Source organism: Zeus faber (assembly GCF_960531495.2).
Source record: "Zeus faber genome assembly, chromosome: 2".
In the NCBI taxonomy this organism is placed as follows: domain Eukaryota; kingdom Metazoa; phylum Chordata; class Actinopteri; order Zeiformes; family Zeidae; genus Zeus; species Zeus faber.
Window position 1 is genome coordinate 45,035,841 of NC_137189.1, and position 16,548 is coordinate 45,052,388.

A 16,548-nucleotide genomic window follows, 5' to 3' on the forward strand; every position below is an offset into this window, starting at 1 on the left:
GAGGGAGAGAGGACAAAGAGGCTGCTGTTGACGCCGGCCTGTCCGTCTGCCTTGCACTACTGTAGCACCGGGCTCTCCATTTGTGGACACACGCACACACACACGCGCGCAGAGACACACACACACACACACACACACACACACACACACACACACACACACACACACACACACACACACACACACACACACACACACACACACACTTCAAACTTGGGGGAGAGGTGTAGTGCTGCGGGTGAAGCCAAATGAATCAAACAGAGAGTTGAATACCAAGAGTCATTTGAAGCCTTTACATTGCAGGCAGACTGGGGAGACATAGTTCATTAATTAGTTTCAAATCGTGTTTTCAGCAAGATATAGACGATTGACGGAGTAGAGGAAGAGTAGAGGGAGGTAGAGTATAATAGAGGCCGGTAGAGTAGAGGCAGATAGAGTAGAGGTAGAGTAGAGGTAGAGTAGAGGTAGAGTAGAGGCAGATAGAGTAGAGGTAGAGTAGAGGTTAGGTAGAGGAAGGTAGAGTAGAGGTAAGGTAGAGGAAGGTAGAGTAGAATAGAGTCAGGTAGAGTAGAGGCAGATCGAGTAGAGGTAGAGTAGAGGTAGAGTAGAGGCAGATAGAGTACAGGTAGAGTAGAGGTAGAGTAGAGGCAGATAGAGTAGAGGTAGAGTAGAGGTAAGGTAGAGGAAGGTAGAGTAGAGGTAAGGTAGAGGAAGGTAGAGTAGAATAGAGTCAGGTAGAGTAGAGGCAGATCGAGTAGAGGTAGAGTAGAGGTAGAGTAGAGGCACATAGAGTACAGGTAGAGTAGAGGTAGAGTAGAGGCAGATAGAGTAGAGGTAGAGTAGAGGTAAGGTAGAGGAAGGTAGAATAGAGTCAGGTAGAGTAGAGGCAGATTGAGTAGAGGTAGAGTAGAGGTAGAGCAGAGGCAGATAGAGCAGAGGTGTAGTAGAGGAAGGTAGAGGCAGATAGAATAAAGGTAGGGTAGAGTAGAGATAGAGTAGAGGCAGATAGAGTACAGGTAGAGTAGAGGTAGAGTAGAGGCAGAGAGAGTAGAGGTAGAGTAGAGGAAGGTAGAGTGGAATAGAGGCAGGCAGAGTAGAGGCAGATAGAGTAGAGGTAGAGTAGAGATAGAGTAGAGGAAGGTAGAGTAGAATATAGGCAGGTGGAAGAGGCAGATAGAGTAGAGGTAGAGTAGAGGTAGAGTAGAGGCAGACAGAGTAGAGGTAGAGTAGAGGCAGATAGAGTAGAGGCAGGTAGAGTACATGTAGAGTAGAGGTAGAGTAGAGGCAGGTAGAGTCGAGGCAGACAGAGTAGAGGTAGAGCAGAGTAGAAGCAGAGTACAGGTAGAGTAGAGGGCGGTAAAGGAGGCACCCTTGTCTCTCTCTTCTGGAGAAACAACAGCGTTCACTTCCTCTACTCACTTCCTTTTGGAGTAACTCCGTTTTTTCCCCCCGGTTCAGGGACCTGACGCTCGTCCAACATTTTATTCAACATTTCATGACAGCCCCACGAGACTGAGCCTGAGCCTGAGTAGCCTCACCTAGAGTGCATTTACAAGTTCGGGCAAAACCAGCCGCGTCCAGTACAGGTGTGCGAATGACCCCGGAAATGTAAAAGCGTTTTTTACAGCGGTGAAAAAGGGGTGAAAAAAAAAAGGCCCGAAAAACGGGTTGTTTGTTTTTCGCTGAGCGGCCTCATATTTGGTGAGCCCCTGTACATGTAAGTAGTGAATGACTGAACGATGCGGAACACAGCCAGAGAGAAAGAGAAGGCGAGGGAGGGCGAACTTCCTCCGCGACCTCTATTTATAGACCTACTGGTGCCTCAGACGAATACACTCCTATGAATACATGAATTCATAGGAGTTACATACAAGCCTCATGGAACCAACTGCTGGGCTGGACGTGGCCACACGGCTGCGTGTGCATATTGTAATGGTGCAATCACGGAAAATGCAAAACATTACATTACATTACATTTAGCAGACGCTTTTATCCAAAGCGACTTACAATTATTCAAGCACCGACGGACGCAGCCATCAGGAGCAATTAGGGGTTAAGTGTCTTGCTCAAGGACACTACAGCATGCTAGCAGGAGGAGCCTGGGATCCAACCAGCCACCTTTAGATTACTAGACCACCAGCTCTACCTCCTGAGCTACCGTCCCCAAAACCTTAATTGCTGAGTGTTGGACAGTCCTACACCGAAAAGAAAACAACATCCAAACCGGGTCTCGCCGCGAAGCGCCCGGCTTGCAGGTTACTGCTGCTTCCAGAATGCGGTCGCCGTAATGTAAAACTTAAAATGCTGTGGCTTTGGATGGATTCGGTCACTTCATTTTATCACCGCCTCGCCAGAGACTCCTTTTGTCTGAATTCGCACGTGAATAAAGCAACATTTTTGCCGTGCATCTCTGTCTCTTACCTTTTCCAAACGGTCTTGAACTGCTGTGGTCGGGCGGGTGCAAACCACTCTGTTGGCAAACAGAAAGAACACGACGGGGTGTGAAACAGATCCAGACCATCTATTCATACCGTTGGCGGTGGGGGGTGACTGAGAAGTGTTCCCGTCACGCACAGTTATGCATGTTTTTTTTAATTGAATTACAATAAATATGTCTACAGTTAAAAAACACTGTTATTATTGGCTTTGCTTGTAGAAACAGGGACGCACCGCGTGGCGGTCAGCGGAGATTCCGGAAATCGGGGGCCCCACTAACTTTTTATAATATATATATATATTTTTTTTACAGGTTAAAAATACAAGAGGGTTAACAGCTATGACATACATTGGCGTATATTAACTAATTAATTGTTTCACTTTGCTTTATGTTGACTGGATTTGCAAAACAACCAATTATTTCGGTTAAATTCCGATGTCAAATGACGTCGCGTGAGGCGCTGCTCGGTTCAGTTGGTTGGATGCGAGGCGCACGCTCACATTTTCCGAGCCGCTTCAGGGCGCCGGAGGCGAGGGGTTCCCGGCCGTCTGCGAGTGCGGCCAATGCCGTCTATGAACGCGCTAACCTTTCGTCCACCTTGGGACCGAATTAACTGCCAGTCATTTAAAAGACTCCGCCATTCGGGGCAATCTCCTATTTCACAGGGGCAGTTGTGACATTTCCAAAAGCTGGATCTCTCGTGCCCGTGAGCCAAAACTCTCCGTGTATTTGGGCCCTTTTTTTTTTTTAATATGTTTTGTAGCAAAGTGCCGCTGGCCGCAGCAAAGCTGAGCAATCACAATAAAAACCGCTCTCCCGGGCGCTTTGGCTCTCACGCAACGGTTAACAACACATGTGTCTCCAATGGAGAATGTTTCTCGCTTGCTGGTGGGGACTGTGTGTGCCTTGTCATTGTTGATATGTCCGTGCGCCGCTGCCAGCAAAACACAGTTGCTGCAGTGATATTATTGTCCTCGGCAAACGAAGTGACGCTAACTCCGTCTGCGATGCGGTTCAAACCCTTAGCCCGCTCTGTTCCTCCCCCGAAATCCTTCCCAATAGGGGCGTTCCTGGACACCATATTTCTTTGGGCCGTGCCAAACCACTGATCTTGGGAGAGGCCGGTTGATATGTTTTCCTGGTAATAGCCGCACTCTTGCTAATGGCCTTTTTTTGAAGCTTTACGAGAAGAGTTGAGCAAAAAGTTTTGACCCCGTGCCCCCGCTTTTATGGAGAAATGAGCCGCCGTGGCTATCAAGCCAGATCATTACCCAGGGGAGGGAAAAAAAACAAAAAACTGAAAACGTTGGCGTGGAGCGCAAGAGATCGTTAGGGTCAGGTTTTGAAGTGATTCTCACTGTTAACGTTAAACAAAGGAGGAACGTTCTCCCCCTTAAAGTGTAGAGATCATTTGCCACGTCAAATGACATGGGAAAGCTAAAGATGAATGAAGGCTCATGCACCGCATTGCAACAGCGGGCGAGCTTCAATTCAACCCCGTGGCGCCTCGGGACACTGAGGTTCCAGAACGCCTCGAGGGACTGTCACGCACCTTGGAAGCAAAACATCTTTGTCTTTGAATTAACCTTCCCGGGCTCACAGATGAACCCCAGTTGAGTTTCGTTATCGCGCTGTTTACTTTATAAGCTCAGGTGTCCGCCGGCGCAGCGCGCGGAGGCAGTCTCGGCAGAATCCCACCTTGAGGAAGGAAGTTAAGCCGCAAAGCGTCACGGCGTCGGCGGCAGCCCAATCTTTTATCCCGGAGGGGAAGAGGGAGAAATAAAAAAATATATAAAATCTCTCGGATGCAACGGCATGGAAAAAACCCCCGTCTGCTGTCAGGAGGAAGTTTGTGATACAGCCAACCACGGAGTGGGGGGGGGGCGACCTCAAATACCTTTGTGTGGAGTTTACGGTAAAACATCACGCCCGCTTTTGATGATTAATGCCGGGGCGGTCTGCGGTGCTCTGGCGCCGGCGTTCACAGACCTACAGAGCCTCCCCCAGGCCCCCCCCCCCGGCGCGATTTGAGGCTCCGGGGTTGGAGGCGACGCACCGACTGACAGAGTTTAATTGGGGCGACTCCCACCGGAGAAGGGGACTTACGTTAACACCGTCGATGTCAATTAAAGAAGCTGCTGCGGCTTTACAAATACACATGAAACATTTGTTAAAAAAAAAAAAAAAGGAACATGCGCCTTCAGTTCCGGTCATTTTAAGGGCTGTTATTATTAAGTACCGTACGTACATGATTCATTTCTACTTGGTCCCGATTTGTTGAACATAATTCTTCACGTTACGATCGCAGCTTGGTGCCAACATGGCAGTGGAAACAAAGCTCCACTGGTCTGAAAAATGACCGAAATTTGCACATGATGTAGAATTGATTGTCCATTGTAGAACTGTCATTTCACAAATATGATGTGATCACGTGACTAAACTTGTATTTCGCTTGCTGGGACTAGATTACCTAGTTACCTAGTTACCTAGATTAACTACTTACCTAGTTACCTAGTTACCTAGATTACCTAGTTACCTAGTAACCTAGATTATCTAGTTACCTAGTTACCTAGATGACCTAGATGACCTAGATGACCTAGATACCTAGATTACCTAGATAACCTAGTTACCTAGATTCCCTAGTTACCTTGTTACCTAGTAACCTAGATGACCTAGATTACCTAGTTACCTAGTTACCTAGATGACCTAGTAAACTAGATGACCTAGTTACCCACCGTACAACACGCATTGTGTTGATTAGACTTTTTTTTCTACTTTTCTTCTGTGCTGGTGTTGGAATGTGAAGCACACGTCGTCGCTCCTTTTGGGAAACAGGTTTACAATATAAATAGAGATCACGCTTGATCCAACCACGAGAGGACCGACCTCGTTGTGAAAACCCTTAAAACCTTCCAATTCAAAACAAAACAAACGGTGGCAGGAAGAGGTGAGGGTCGGGGGCATTTTTTTTTCGTCACCGAAAAAGCGTTCAGTTTCTCTCGCTGATGCGTGGTTTTGGCCCCGGCAGCGGAGCCAAGTGAAAAATTGAAGTGATCCTGTTTATGGTCGAGTCTGTTTGCTCTCCGGCCACAGCCAAACCAGTGACCTCTCTCTCTCTCTCCCTCTCCCTCTCTCTCTCTCTCCCTCTCTCTTTCCCTCTCTCTTTCCCTCTCTCTCTATCTCTCTCTCTCTCAAGCTATGCACACTGTCAGCGTTGATAATTTACACATTTTCGCGCACACACACACACACACACACACACACACACACACACACACACACACACACACACACACACACACAAAGATTGCTCAAACAGACATTATGAGACGCTAAATCCCACACGTGCACATTTAGAGACAGTCCCACCAAACATACAGTCCATTATAGGAACCTGTTAATCACAGTTTCTCTCTCACACACACACACACACACACACACACACACACACACACACACACACACACACACACACACACACACACACACACACACACACACACACACACACACACACACCCGAACGCAGACACACACCCTGCCAAACACTTGACAAGAAACTAAATCACACTCGCACACCTACACACACGCCAGCCTAACATACAAGAGGCTCTAAATCAACCCCGCACCCACCCACCCACGCACCCACCCACGCACACACGTGGCGTCTTGCCGTTTCCCTTGGCCCCGGTGTTTCCAGTGGGTTTGGCGTTTGCCCCGTGGGGGCGGGACGTCTGCCCCGCCGGCGAGCGGAGCCCCGCTCGGCTCACTGTCGGTCCATTCAAGCCTCCGCAGAAGAGCCACCCAGAAGCGCCAGAGACAGAGCTGGAGGCGTTTCAGCGCCCGGCCCCCGAGCACCCCTGCACCGTGCACCGACACCACAGCTGCTTTTACGCTGTATCAGTACAACAGCGCGTCGGGCACAGCGTTAACGTGACGCTGTGCTCGCGGTGGGGCTTTCCAGTCCCATGACAACACTGTGCCTTCGGTGCGTGGATGTGCCGTGAATAACGGAGCGCTGCTGAAGCCAGAGCGGCCCGGGCACAAAGCGGCACCTTGGGGAAACACACGTTGCACTGTGTCGGTGGGAGGCTGCCGCGGAAGGCTTTTTTTCCCCCAGAACAGCGCCCCCTGGCCACCGTGAAGGTCAGTCCCCCTCTACATGGGTGTCCTGCAATCCACCCTAAAACACACAGCCAGGGCAAACACAGACGGGCAACGTCAGCCCAAGTATGCATACAAAAATACAGACATGCCCGCCCTTGCACACACACACACACACACACACACACACACACACACACATGCGCACGCGCACACACACACACACACACACACACACCTAAAAAAAAAAAACCCATACATTCAGAAACACACGCACACGCACACACACACACACAGGTATTTACCCCCTTATGTCACCCCACCCCAAACAAAGACTGGAGGTGCTAGCCATGGCACATACACACACACACACACACACACACACACACATACACACACACACACACACACACACACACACACACACACACACACACACACACACACACACACACACACACACACACACACACACACACACACACACACACCACACACACACACCCCTTTCTGCCTATTTGGCCGTCATCTCCATACGCTCTGTTTGTTCTGAACATGTTTCATGCAAAAAAGCCTCTCTCTCCACCTCTCATGCCCCCCCCCCCTCCCTCTCTCTCTCCACCTCTCATGCCCCCCCCCCTCCCTCTCTCTCTCCACCTCTCATACCCCCCCCCCTCTCTCTCTCGCTGCCAAATCTTCCTCCTCTGCCGCGTTCAGGGTCTAACTCGTCTTTCCCAGACTGCTCGGAGGTTGAGCTCAGACAGGGAGAACTTTGTGATCCCGATACAGATCTGTGTGTTTATTCATAATTTATACAATCTGTGTTTATTTATTCATGTCTAGTGGAGATGGCTTTTTTTTTTTTAACTTTTTTTGAAACTTTTTTTAGTTACTTGTGGGGGGGGGGGGTGCTTAAATGTAATGAGGCAGAGGCAAATGTAAAGAGGAAAGGGGAGAGAGAGAGAGGGAGCGAGAGCTGCTGCTCACCCAAAATACCCCCTCCAAGAGCGAAGCACGAGTGGAACCTGGGGGCGGCGCTGGGCTTGAAGGGGCTCTGAGGAGCGAGGAGCTTGTAACGGATGCACACAGCTGCGTGTCGTCTGGCTCAGGGCGGCGAGGCCGTCACCGCATCCAAAAAACAGCAAACTGTTTAAGGCGGCAAGCTGGTATGGAAGCGGTTTTCGTTCGGAAAGCACCGCATGCGTCAAATGGCGTGTGAAGAGTACCGGGGCCGCGTACCACACCCGGTTGAAATATTACAGGATGCAAACACTGCGCATTACGACGGAGAGAGGGCAAAACACCGGTAAATTTTTTATGCAGCGGCAGCCAGGCAAGCTGGACGGGACATTTGTTCCACACAATTCAAAGTAAAAAAACAATTAAAAAAACCCTGAGTACAGTTTCTGTGGTAAATTGATAAATACTGTATATTATATTTTATTGTTTACGCATTTTCGCCACATAATTTGTTGTGGCAATTATTATTAATATTAACATTATATTTGTGCATTAAGGTTTTATTCTAATCACTATTCCTTGTGTTCTCTCCTCAAACAAGTGCAAGAACCTAAATGATGAACCAGGTTCATGTCATTTAATCCAAGATTCTCACTTGGTACTTTGAGCGGCAGTAATCAGCCCCGTGGTTGGAGGCCTTCAGTCCTCTACTCTCATTGGCTCATAAACCGTACATGTGCGTGCACGGACACACACACACACACAACATGCACACACACACGCACACGCACACTCACACACACACACACACAAATACACACACACACACACACGCACACACACACACACACACACACATTTACTGAGGAGCAAGTACTCCCAGCCAAGTGAAGACACACACACACACACGCGCACACACACACACACACACACACACACACACACACACACACACACACACACACACACACAGACACACACACACACACACACACACACGTATTTACCCCCTTATGTCACCCCACCCCAAACAAAGACTGGAGGTGCTAGCCATGACACACACCCACACACACACACAGACACACACACACACACACACACACACACACACACACACACGCACACACGCACACACACGCACACACACGCACACACGCCCACAGCTAAGGTTATGATGAGTCAGAGGAGTACCGCTTGGTTCTCGGACCACAGATTTCGTCTGCCGCCCCGTGGTTTACGCGGGGCTCACCGTAAACCTTTCCCTGGGTTGTGGTGGGAACAGCTGTGGGAGTCATGGAAACACAACAAACAGACAGGACCCCGCTCGCTGAACTCAAACACGACTCACAGACCTGCCCCGAGAAGGAGGAGGAGCGGCGGCAACGTTCTGGGGGTGTCGAGACCTCGGCAAAAAAATAAGCTCATCCGACAAGTTCCGTCTGTCCTTTCTGGCTTTCCTCTCCTTCAGCGATTCCATAAACATCTGTATTGAGACGTACTGCGACACAGGATTCCAAATCAATGAGGATAAATAGCAGATGTTTTGAGGGCCGGGTTGTTTCGTTTGAAAATCATTTTAATTGGGATGAACCTGAGTTTAGCTCCTTAGCAAGATTGCAAACATTTTGGAAGGGGCAATTCCTCATGGCTATGCGGCGCTGACACGTTCTCCCGCATGGCTGCGGCCCATCCACCGCCGCGCCGGTCGAGGGGCGCAACAGCGGGGGCACGGAAGGAGCTGCGTGCCGTCTGGTTTGGTTCTATGAGAGTGAAATCTGTCAGGTGTCGCTTTGAAAAGCCTCGTTTCTTTTGGGCGGAGCAAATCACATTCGGTGCCGAGCGCGACGCAGATTCTCGTTTCCGTTCGGCGGGTCTCTGCTGTCGCTCTCGGCCAGACGGCATGTCCTGCATGCAGGACACCCGCCAAAAAGAGCCGCCTGACAAAAAGAGAAGGAAATCACCGCGAAATAACGACGGCGATTTTCTCCTCAAGGACACAAAATCAAGCCGAAATGGAGAGAAGCTGCGGCCTTCCAGGCCCTAAAAAAAAAGGAACCCCCCCCCCCCTTCCTGCCCCACGAAACGTCGAGATTCCCGATCGCCATCAATCCCCTTTGGAAAAAAGTTGGGGATCCTCCGGATAGACCCGTCGCACCGGACACGTCAGCTTGCGTCGGCGCAAAGGATCCCGCTATCTCCAAAATGAAAGCGTGGTGACGGCAGCCTCATGCTGGCGGAGACGCGCGGGCCCCTCAAGTCCGACGCTGGAAACGTCCCCCGGGAGCCGCGTGGACCGGCGCCAGCGGGAAAGCAGCCTCTGGCGGCGGTGACTCGAGCCACGCCGCCGCGCTCCAGTCTCCACGGACTCATCACCTCCGGAGCGTTCTCCTTCCCCCTCTCGCGGGAAAACTTTTCAAACGAGCGCGTTTCCAACCGGGGCCCCGCCGTTGCCCTGTCCGGGAGACGGCCCGCGGATCCCGCCGGCGTCAGCCGATACAGGCGCCGCCGCCGCACGGGAAGGAGCCGTCGCCGGGTCCCGGGGAGAGCGGAGAGTATGTATAAGTGTGTATATAGTATATAGTAGTAGTATATAGTAGCAGTAGTATAGTAGTAGTATGTAGTATATAGTATGTATGTAGTATGTATGCATTTAAGTATGTGTATGTATGTGACAAATAAACCTCTTGAATCTCATTTAACACAAAATAACGTTTATTGGTACGTTGTTACATTAAACGGCATAAAATTACAAAATTTTTTCGATGAATAGACGCAGATCAACCTGAGGCGGGAAAATGAAAGGTGGCGCGCGCACTTCACCCTCATGTGTGTCCCTCAATGTTTTCGTGCCTCCCATCGAGTCGGCTGCGGAGCCTCGGAGACATTCCTTTCAGCCGGTGACTCGGATGCTCTGGGGTGTGAGGCAACCGGCGGCGTAGGATTACTGGCTGGCCCCGACTCAAGGCCGCGCATTCCAATCTTATCTGCTCATCTTTACGTGACGGGACGGAGACGCAAGCGTCCCCGTGGGCCGGCGGCGCGGTCGGTTCGGGTCCCACTTGACGCCGTCCGTGACGTTGGCGGGCCCCGCTGCTCCCTCCCGTCTCCCTCCCGTCTCCCTCCCGTCTCCCTCCCGTCTCCCTCCCGTCTCCCTCCCGTCTCCCTCTCAATTACATTAACGACCCGGGACAAAAATGCCATAAAAATTACGGAAGGAATTTATTTCGTCCGGGCTGGGAGACAGGGAGTGTGCTGACCCCGTAGGATGTCCGTGCAGAAAGAGGGGAATTCCACGTTGTGCAGCAACAGCCTGGCTTTTCAACTACAGCCAAGCTGCTGGAGCCTTGTCTCGGTGTTTTTTCAGCTTTTTTATTTATTATTAATTTATTATTTTATTTTTTTTGTGTTTTAGTGTTTGTCAGTCTAAAGGGGGCCTATGAGGAAAAACTCACTCGTGCACGTACATTTTGGTCTTGAAGGGCCCACTTACACGCAAACTGTTTTGCGTTTTCCGGTTTTTCCTGCCTCGGTCATAAAACTCGTTCAGACGTGCGACCCCTTCCTACCTCACACGGGGCTTCGCAGACTTAGAACCGCCCCCTATCCGAGTGACTCCGCCCACGGCCGGAGGATAACAAGCGCCACCGCCAACCGCCCCGTCGTTTTCACAGACCTGCGCACATCTAATTAAGAACGAGGAACTTACAATACCTGTCCTTGAAAAACCTGCAGACGAGGGAAAATCCAAGCACTTTAAAAATAATTCTGCTGTGTGGTTCCTTCTTAAAAAAGAAAAGAAAAGAAGCATGCGCTAGATAGACTGTGGGCTGCGGCGTGGGACCCGCTGTGCGCTTCTCCAAACAAAACCAATAAAAATAGTGTTTTTATTGTAGATGCATTTATTTTATTTTCCGACGTTAACTAATTAAATGGAACAAAAAAAAAACCCTCTAAGGCAACAAAGGTCTGAACAAACTTTCAAATGAGGCCTTCAGCCGTACGTCGAAGATTCAACAGCTGGGTCGCTTTTTTTCTCACCTAAAAAAATGTGTTCAGAAACACATTTTGGTGAACCGATGAGGGGAAATCAGTGAAAGTTTACGGACGCAATACAGCAGAACCCGGTTTTTGGACCTCAGAGACCTATATGAACCTGTTAAAAAGGAGCATAACAGCTCCGCTTTAAGGGCCTCTGTTATTTTCATTTAGTCTGTTGGCGCCCCCTAGCGGTTAATGCCTCACCCTTGGAAAAAAAACCCCACCTCCCTTCAACGTGTACCTCGTTCGACACTTGAGAAACCATTCGCAAACAGACTCAGCGGCGTTTCCATGTTGCATGGATGAGAACAAAGTCAACGCTCTGAGGGAGACGTCTTTAGGTGAACGCCCCCTTTAATCGTTGAGGGATCGGTCACGGGAGCGTTTTCCCACCGCCGTGCCTCAGCACACCAGTGTCGCCGCAAAGATTTTCACAGGAGTGGAAAAGGGGCAGGCGAAAGGGACTTTACCTGGCTTGAAATTGGGAAGTTGGCTCACCCCCGGCCAGCTCTTCTCGGTGGGGACCCCAATCACCTGTAACGAGAGGATGGCGGTGTCAACCTCGACGGCTGAGACGGCAATTATGAGAAAAATAATTAATGTGGGATTTAACGTCTATTTGGTAAATGTTTGCAGGGAAAACTGACAGAAACATGTTCCCTTCCCTAATGACCCCCCCCCCCCCTTTTTTTTTGGCCTTATTAATTTAATTTGTTCATTTTTAGAAGCCAAAGGGAACAGACATGGACAACGCAAGGGACCTAACAGTTCATCGTTAAAAAAAAGCGAAGATAAGTGTGTATGTATATATATATATATATATATATATATATATATATAGCTCCAACTCCACAGCTCCATTAGAGAGAGTGTTTTTATTGTAGATGTATTTAATTTACTCCGTTTCCCGCTGCGCCATGGCAGATCACAGATCGCTTCTTGGGGCCAATGCCCGGCTCTCAAGCGCTCCGAAGCAGGAAGTGGTGCGTTCAAGGGAATCTAGTAAAACACTAATTCCCCCGTCGGCTACCACCACAAGTGCAACTTTTCGGGTAGCTACTACTAGCTCTCTCTTTTTTCACCGTACATGTGTTTGCATGGCAGGGCACCCAGAGAGAAGTTAGATTTAAAGCTTTACTTCTACTATACTAAAATATGAACAAATACACTTATTAAACAGGGAATTAAGATATAAAAGCCTCAAATAAAAGTCTGCTTCCAATAAAGGCCTGGTGCCCTCTGGAGTTGAGGTAAATGAAGGCCCCACTCACAATTTGAGGAAATACGATATGTGTGTGTGTGTGTGTGTGTGTGTGTGTGTGTGTGTGTGTGTGTGTGTGTGTCGATATATATATATAAATATATATATATATATATATATATGAAATAGTATTACAAAAACAAATAGTGTCAAATTTCATTAACAAGATTAACAAGGATCAAGAAGTAAATGGTGTCGTTCGCAAGCCAACTCGATTCAAATATTATTCTTCCCAATTAAAAATTTCAGTCTCGAAACACTGACTTTATAATGATCATCTGATAAGTTTACATCTCGGTCACTCAAAAGCATTTATTTATTTCATTGTTCTCCATGATTTCCCAGGCCTGTGCAATGACCTCGGTAAAACACCGCTGCGCATGACCTTTGAACTTACCGCCCAGATCTTCTGCAACTGCTCAAAGACCTCGGACGAGCCCGGGAAGGCTGGCGCCCCCTGCAGCATCTCGATGAAAATACAGCCGGCGCCCCTAAAACAGAGCGACGTTTGAATCATCTCCCAGTGTTCCGCGAGGTTTTTCACCTCATTCCAACAACAACAAAAAAGGCTTTGCCACACAACTTGCGCCACCTACAGCAGACGTTGTGGAGGTGTATAGATGGCTCGACACGGCTAATGTGATTAATTGTGGATCTGTTTGAATGAGGTATTACGGTGCAGTTCTCATGCCGGAACACCCTGAAATGAATGTTATTGGCTCTAGCGGTCTCCTCGGTCAAAATATCGTCAGGTTGCTCCAGCTGCATTACGCTTATGCAGCTTATTATGCTGCGTTCCATTAAAGCTCTGAAATCGGTAATTCCGACTCAGTAGTCCCCACTTCTGAGCCAGATAATGTGTTCCGTTGCTTCCGTTCGGGAAGACATATGTGTTCCTGTGGCGATCCGCCCTCGAAACTCCGACTTAGAATTCCAAATAGAGGGTCTCGCCGATGGCCACAAGCCCGGCACACCCTCACCGGCGAGCAGTAGGTCCTTCTCCACGAAAGCGCACATGCTAAACGAAAACGTCAGAGGGATCGTTTTGCAAATCTGAGCGATTCTTCAGAGCGGCGTCTCTCGTGGCTGTAAAACCCCCTCCAAATTTTGAAAAACACCAAAACCCTGCGAGTCGTTTTCACCCCCGCAACCCCCCTTTTTTGACCAACACATGGTTGTGCTTTCCCCAATATCTGGAGCAGACCGCGGAGGACCATGCCCAGATATCATTAATGTTAGGCACAGAACAAATACCTTCCTAATGAATCGATGCGTGCCGACGCTGAATCTCTCCAACATCTGACAATAAAAGTTTCACCCGGGGTGCTTATAATTTCTAACCGCCTGTTATGGTGTTTTGCCCGAGTGGGAAGAACAGCGGCGGCCAAGAGGATAAACCTCTCCACGCACGCAAGGGCATCACATCATCGCCATTACGAATCTTTTTTTATATTCGACCTGAGCGCCGTTCTCCAGCCCGCCGGGTTCACCTTCCTTCCTCTCGCATCCCCACGCGCCCGTCTTCTCCACGCTCGGCGACTACGTCTTTAGCTCAGTGACGCGCTTGCGACTGGGATTGAGGGGGCTGCAGAGCGAAAGAGTTTTAAATGTGCGTATACAGCAGCTGCGCTCTGACGCGTGCGTTCCTCTGTGTGGACGCCGGTTCAAAAACCCCTCTCGAACCCCCCGCCCCCCCCAGCCCTCGATATACGGCGCGACGTCGTTCCATCCGATCTCGGCGGTCCTGCAGCCACGGACCACATGTCCAGCGCGGTGGAGTAATCCGTGGAGCCGAGCAGCACGTCGGGGGGTCGGTACCAGAGCGTCACCACCTCGGAGGAGTAGGTCTGGCAGGGGATGGATTTGGACCGGGCCAGGCCTGGAAACGCCCGCACACACACGCCCACCCGCACACACACACACACACACACAGACACACACACACACACACACACACGCACACGCACACACATACATACACACACACACACACACAAACATGCACAGCTAAGGTTATGATGAGTCAGAGGAGGGCTCTTCAGTTAAAAATTGGGATTTAGTTATCGACTTATTTCAAAATATGCACACGCTATATACACAACTTGAGACAGGTTGAAAAGTCAAACTGCAGGGGGGGACATTTGGAAAACAAATACCGTGGGGCCCAAATAAAAAAATGCGGTCAAACGAAAACAAAATTCAAAATGAAGACGGACCAACACGCCAAACGGAGCTAAACAAATGACAAGTTAGACATGCTTAGTTAAATGCAAAACAAAAAAAATACAAAAAACACGAATGGATAAAAAAGGATTATTGTTAAAGTTAATCTGCTGTTTGGCTGCAATGGATGAGTCTGTAGCAACTAAATAGCCGATGAAAATGAAAACGTTAAACTGAAATGCGTACTCCATCGTCAAAACAACAAAATGTTAAATCACATCAATAAAGTATACATGCCTCACGAAGCAAAAGCTGTGTCATTGTCACATGCATTGCGTTATGAATGTGGGGCGTAAAAAGAGGAATGCTAAACAATACATATAATGCTGGTTGTGGTTAAACTGTGTGGGCGTGGCTGCGACCAACACACTGCAGTTTCATTTTAAGGACAAGATATATTGTTGTGTAAGTCGGTGGTCTTCAACCTTTTCCCAGCCCATGGACCAGTTGGTCGATTGAGGAACAAAGCAGGGGCCCGCTAGGTTTTCTTTTATGGAACTGTGCCTTCCATTTTAAGCCTGGCCTATAATAACATAACTACACGCCTCATTAACCTATTTATTTACTCTGTTATGCAATCGGTTCCTGTGTGTTTTTTTCTTTTCTTTCAGATTCTGATTCATTTCTGTTCGTTTCTCTGTTTTCACTAATAAAATTAAGTTTTCACAAATCTGAAGTAGGGTTTTACATGCTGTTTAATATCAATACAATAATAAAAACCATGTACCCTGTGATTTTTTATTGAAGTTCGGCCATGCAGCAGTTACGTCCGAGGTAATTCCGAGGTTTTTGAACATTGCTTAAAAAATAAGAGGTTTTTGAACGCATCGTAACGCTGCGAGTTGGCTTGCGCTCAGCTGATTACTGAAAAAAATAAAATAAATAAACACTGCTGTTCTAGTGTTAATGGTTGGAGTTCACTCTATATATTTTTTTTGTCTGAAATACATTTTTACATTTTTCACAAGAGCAATTTTGACATAAAATAAATTGTCAGACCCCCTGCAGTACCTCCGCAGCCCCCCTAGGGGTCACAGACCCCCAATTGAAGACCACTGGTCTAAGTTTTATAAAAAAATATATTCTATCCTACTCTGCCTCTTTTTTTTATCCTGGGTCTCGCGTTGTCTGGTTCTGCGCCCGTCTGGTCCTATTTTCAGAGCCCGGGTCAGAGGTAATCCGTTGTTTCTCCACCCTGACAGCCGGCTTCACCCACCAAAGTCGGCCAGTTTGAGTTCCCCCAGGTAGCTGATGAGCAGATTCTGGGGTTTGAGGTCTCTGTGGAGAATCTGGCGTCCGTGGATGTAGGAGAGACCGCGCAGCAACTGGAACATGAAGATCTTCAGAGGGAGAGAGAGAGAGAGAGAGAGAGAGAGAGAGCGAGAGAGAGACTTTTGACTTTTAAGGTTCCTTTGTTTGCAGCAAGTCATGTCACAGCAGCAGCAACTTGATCACGAAGGAACCAAAAAAACATGACAAAAACCAGAGGCAAATCAGTCAACCGGTAAATAGGCAGCAAGAGCAC

The 16,548-nt window shown here is 48.7% G+C and overlaps 1 protein-coding gene across 1 annotated transcript in view; it reads right to left on the bottom strand.

Annotated features, from left to right (window-relative positions):
• The window catches only part of cdk15 (cyclin-dependent kinase 15), a 51,325-nt gene that overhangs the window by 9,940 nt on the left and 24,837 nt on the right, over window positions 1–16,548 (bottom strand). The window contains exons 8-12 of the mRNA XM_080020488.1: window positions 16,240–16,363; window positions 14,559–14,679; window positions 13,198–13,291; window positions 12,010–12,073; window positions 2,422–2,470 (exon numbers count right to left, since the gene is read on the bottom strand). Coding sequence (XP_079876614.1) covers window positions 2,422–2,470; window positions 12,010–12,073; window positions 13,198–13,291; window positions 14,559–14,679; window positions 16,240–16,363 — 452 coding nt within the window. The remainder of the gene's footprint in view (window positions 1–2,421; window positions 2,471–12,009; window positions 12,074–13,197; window positions 13,292–14,558; window positions 14,680–16,239; window positions 16,364–16,548) is intronic.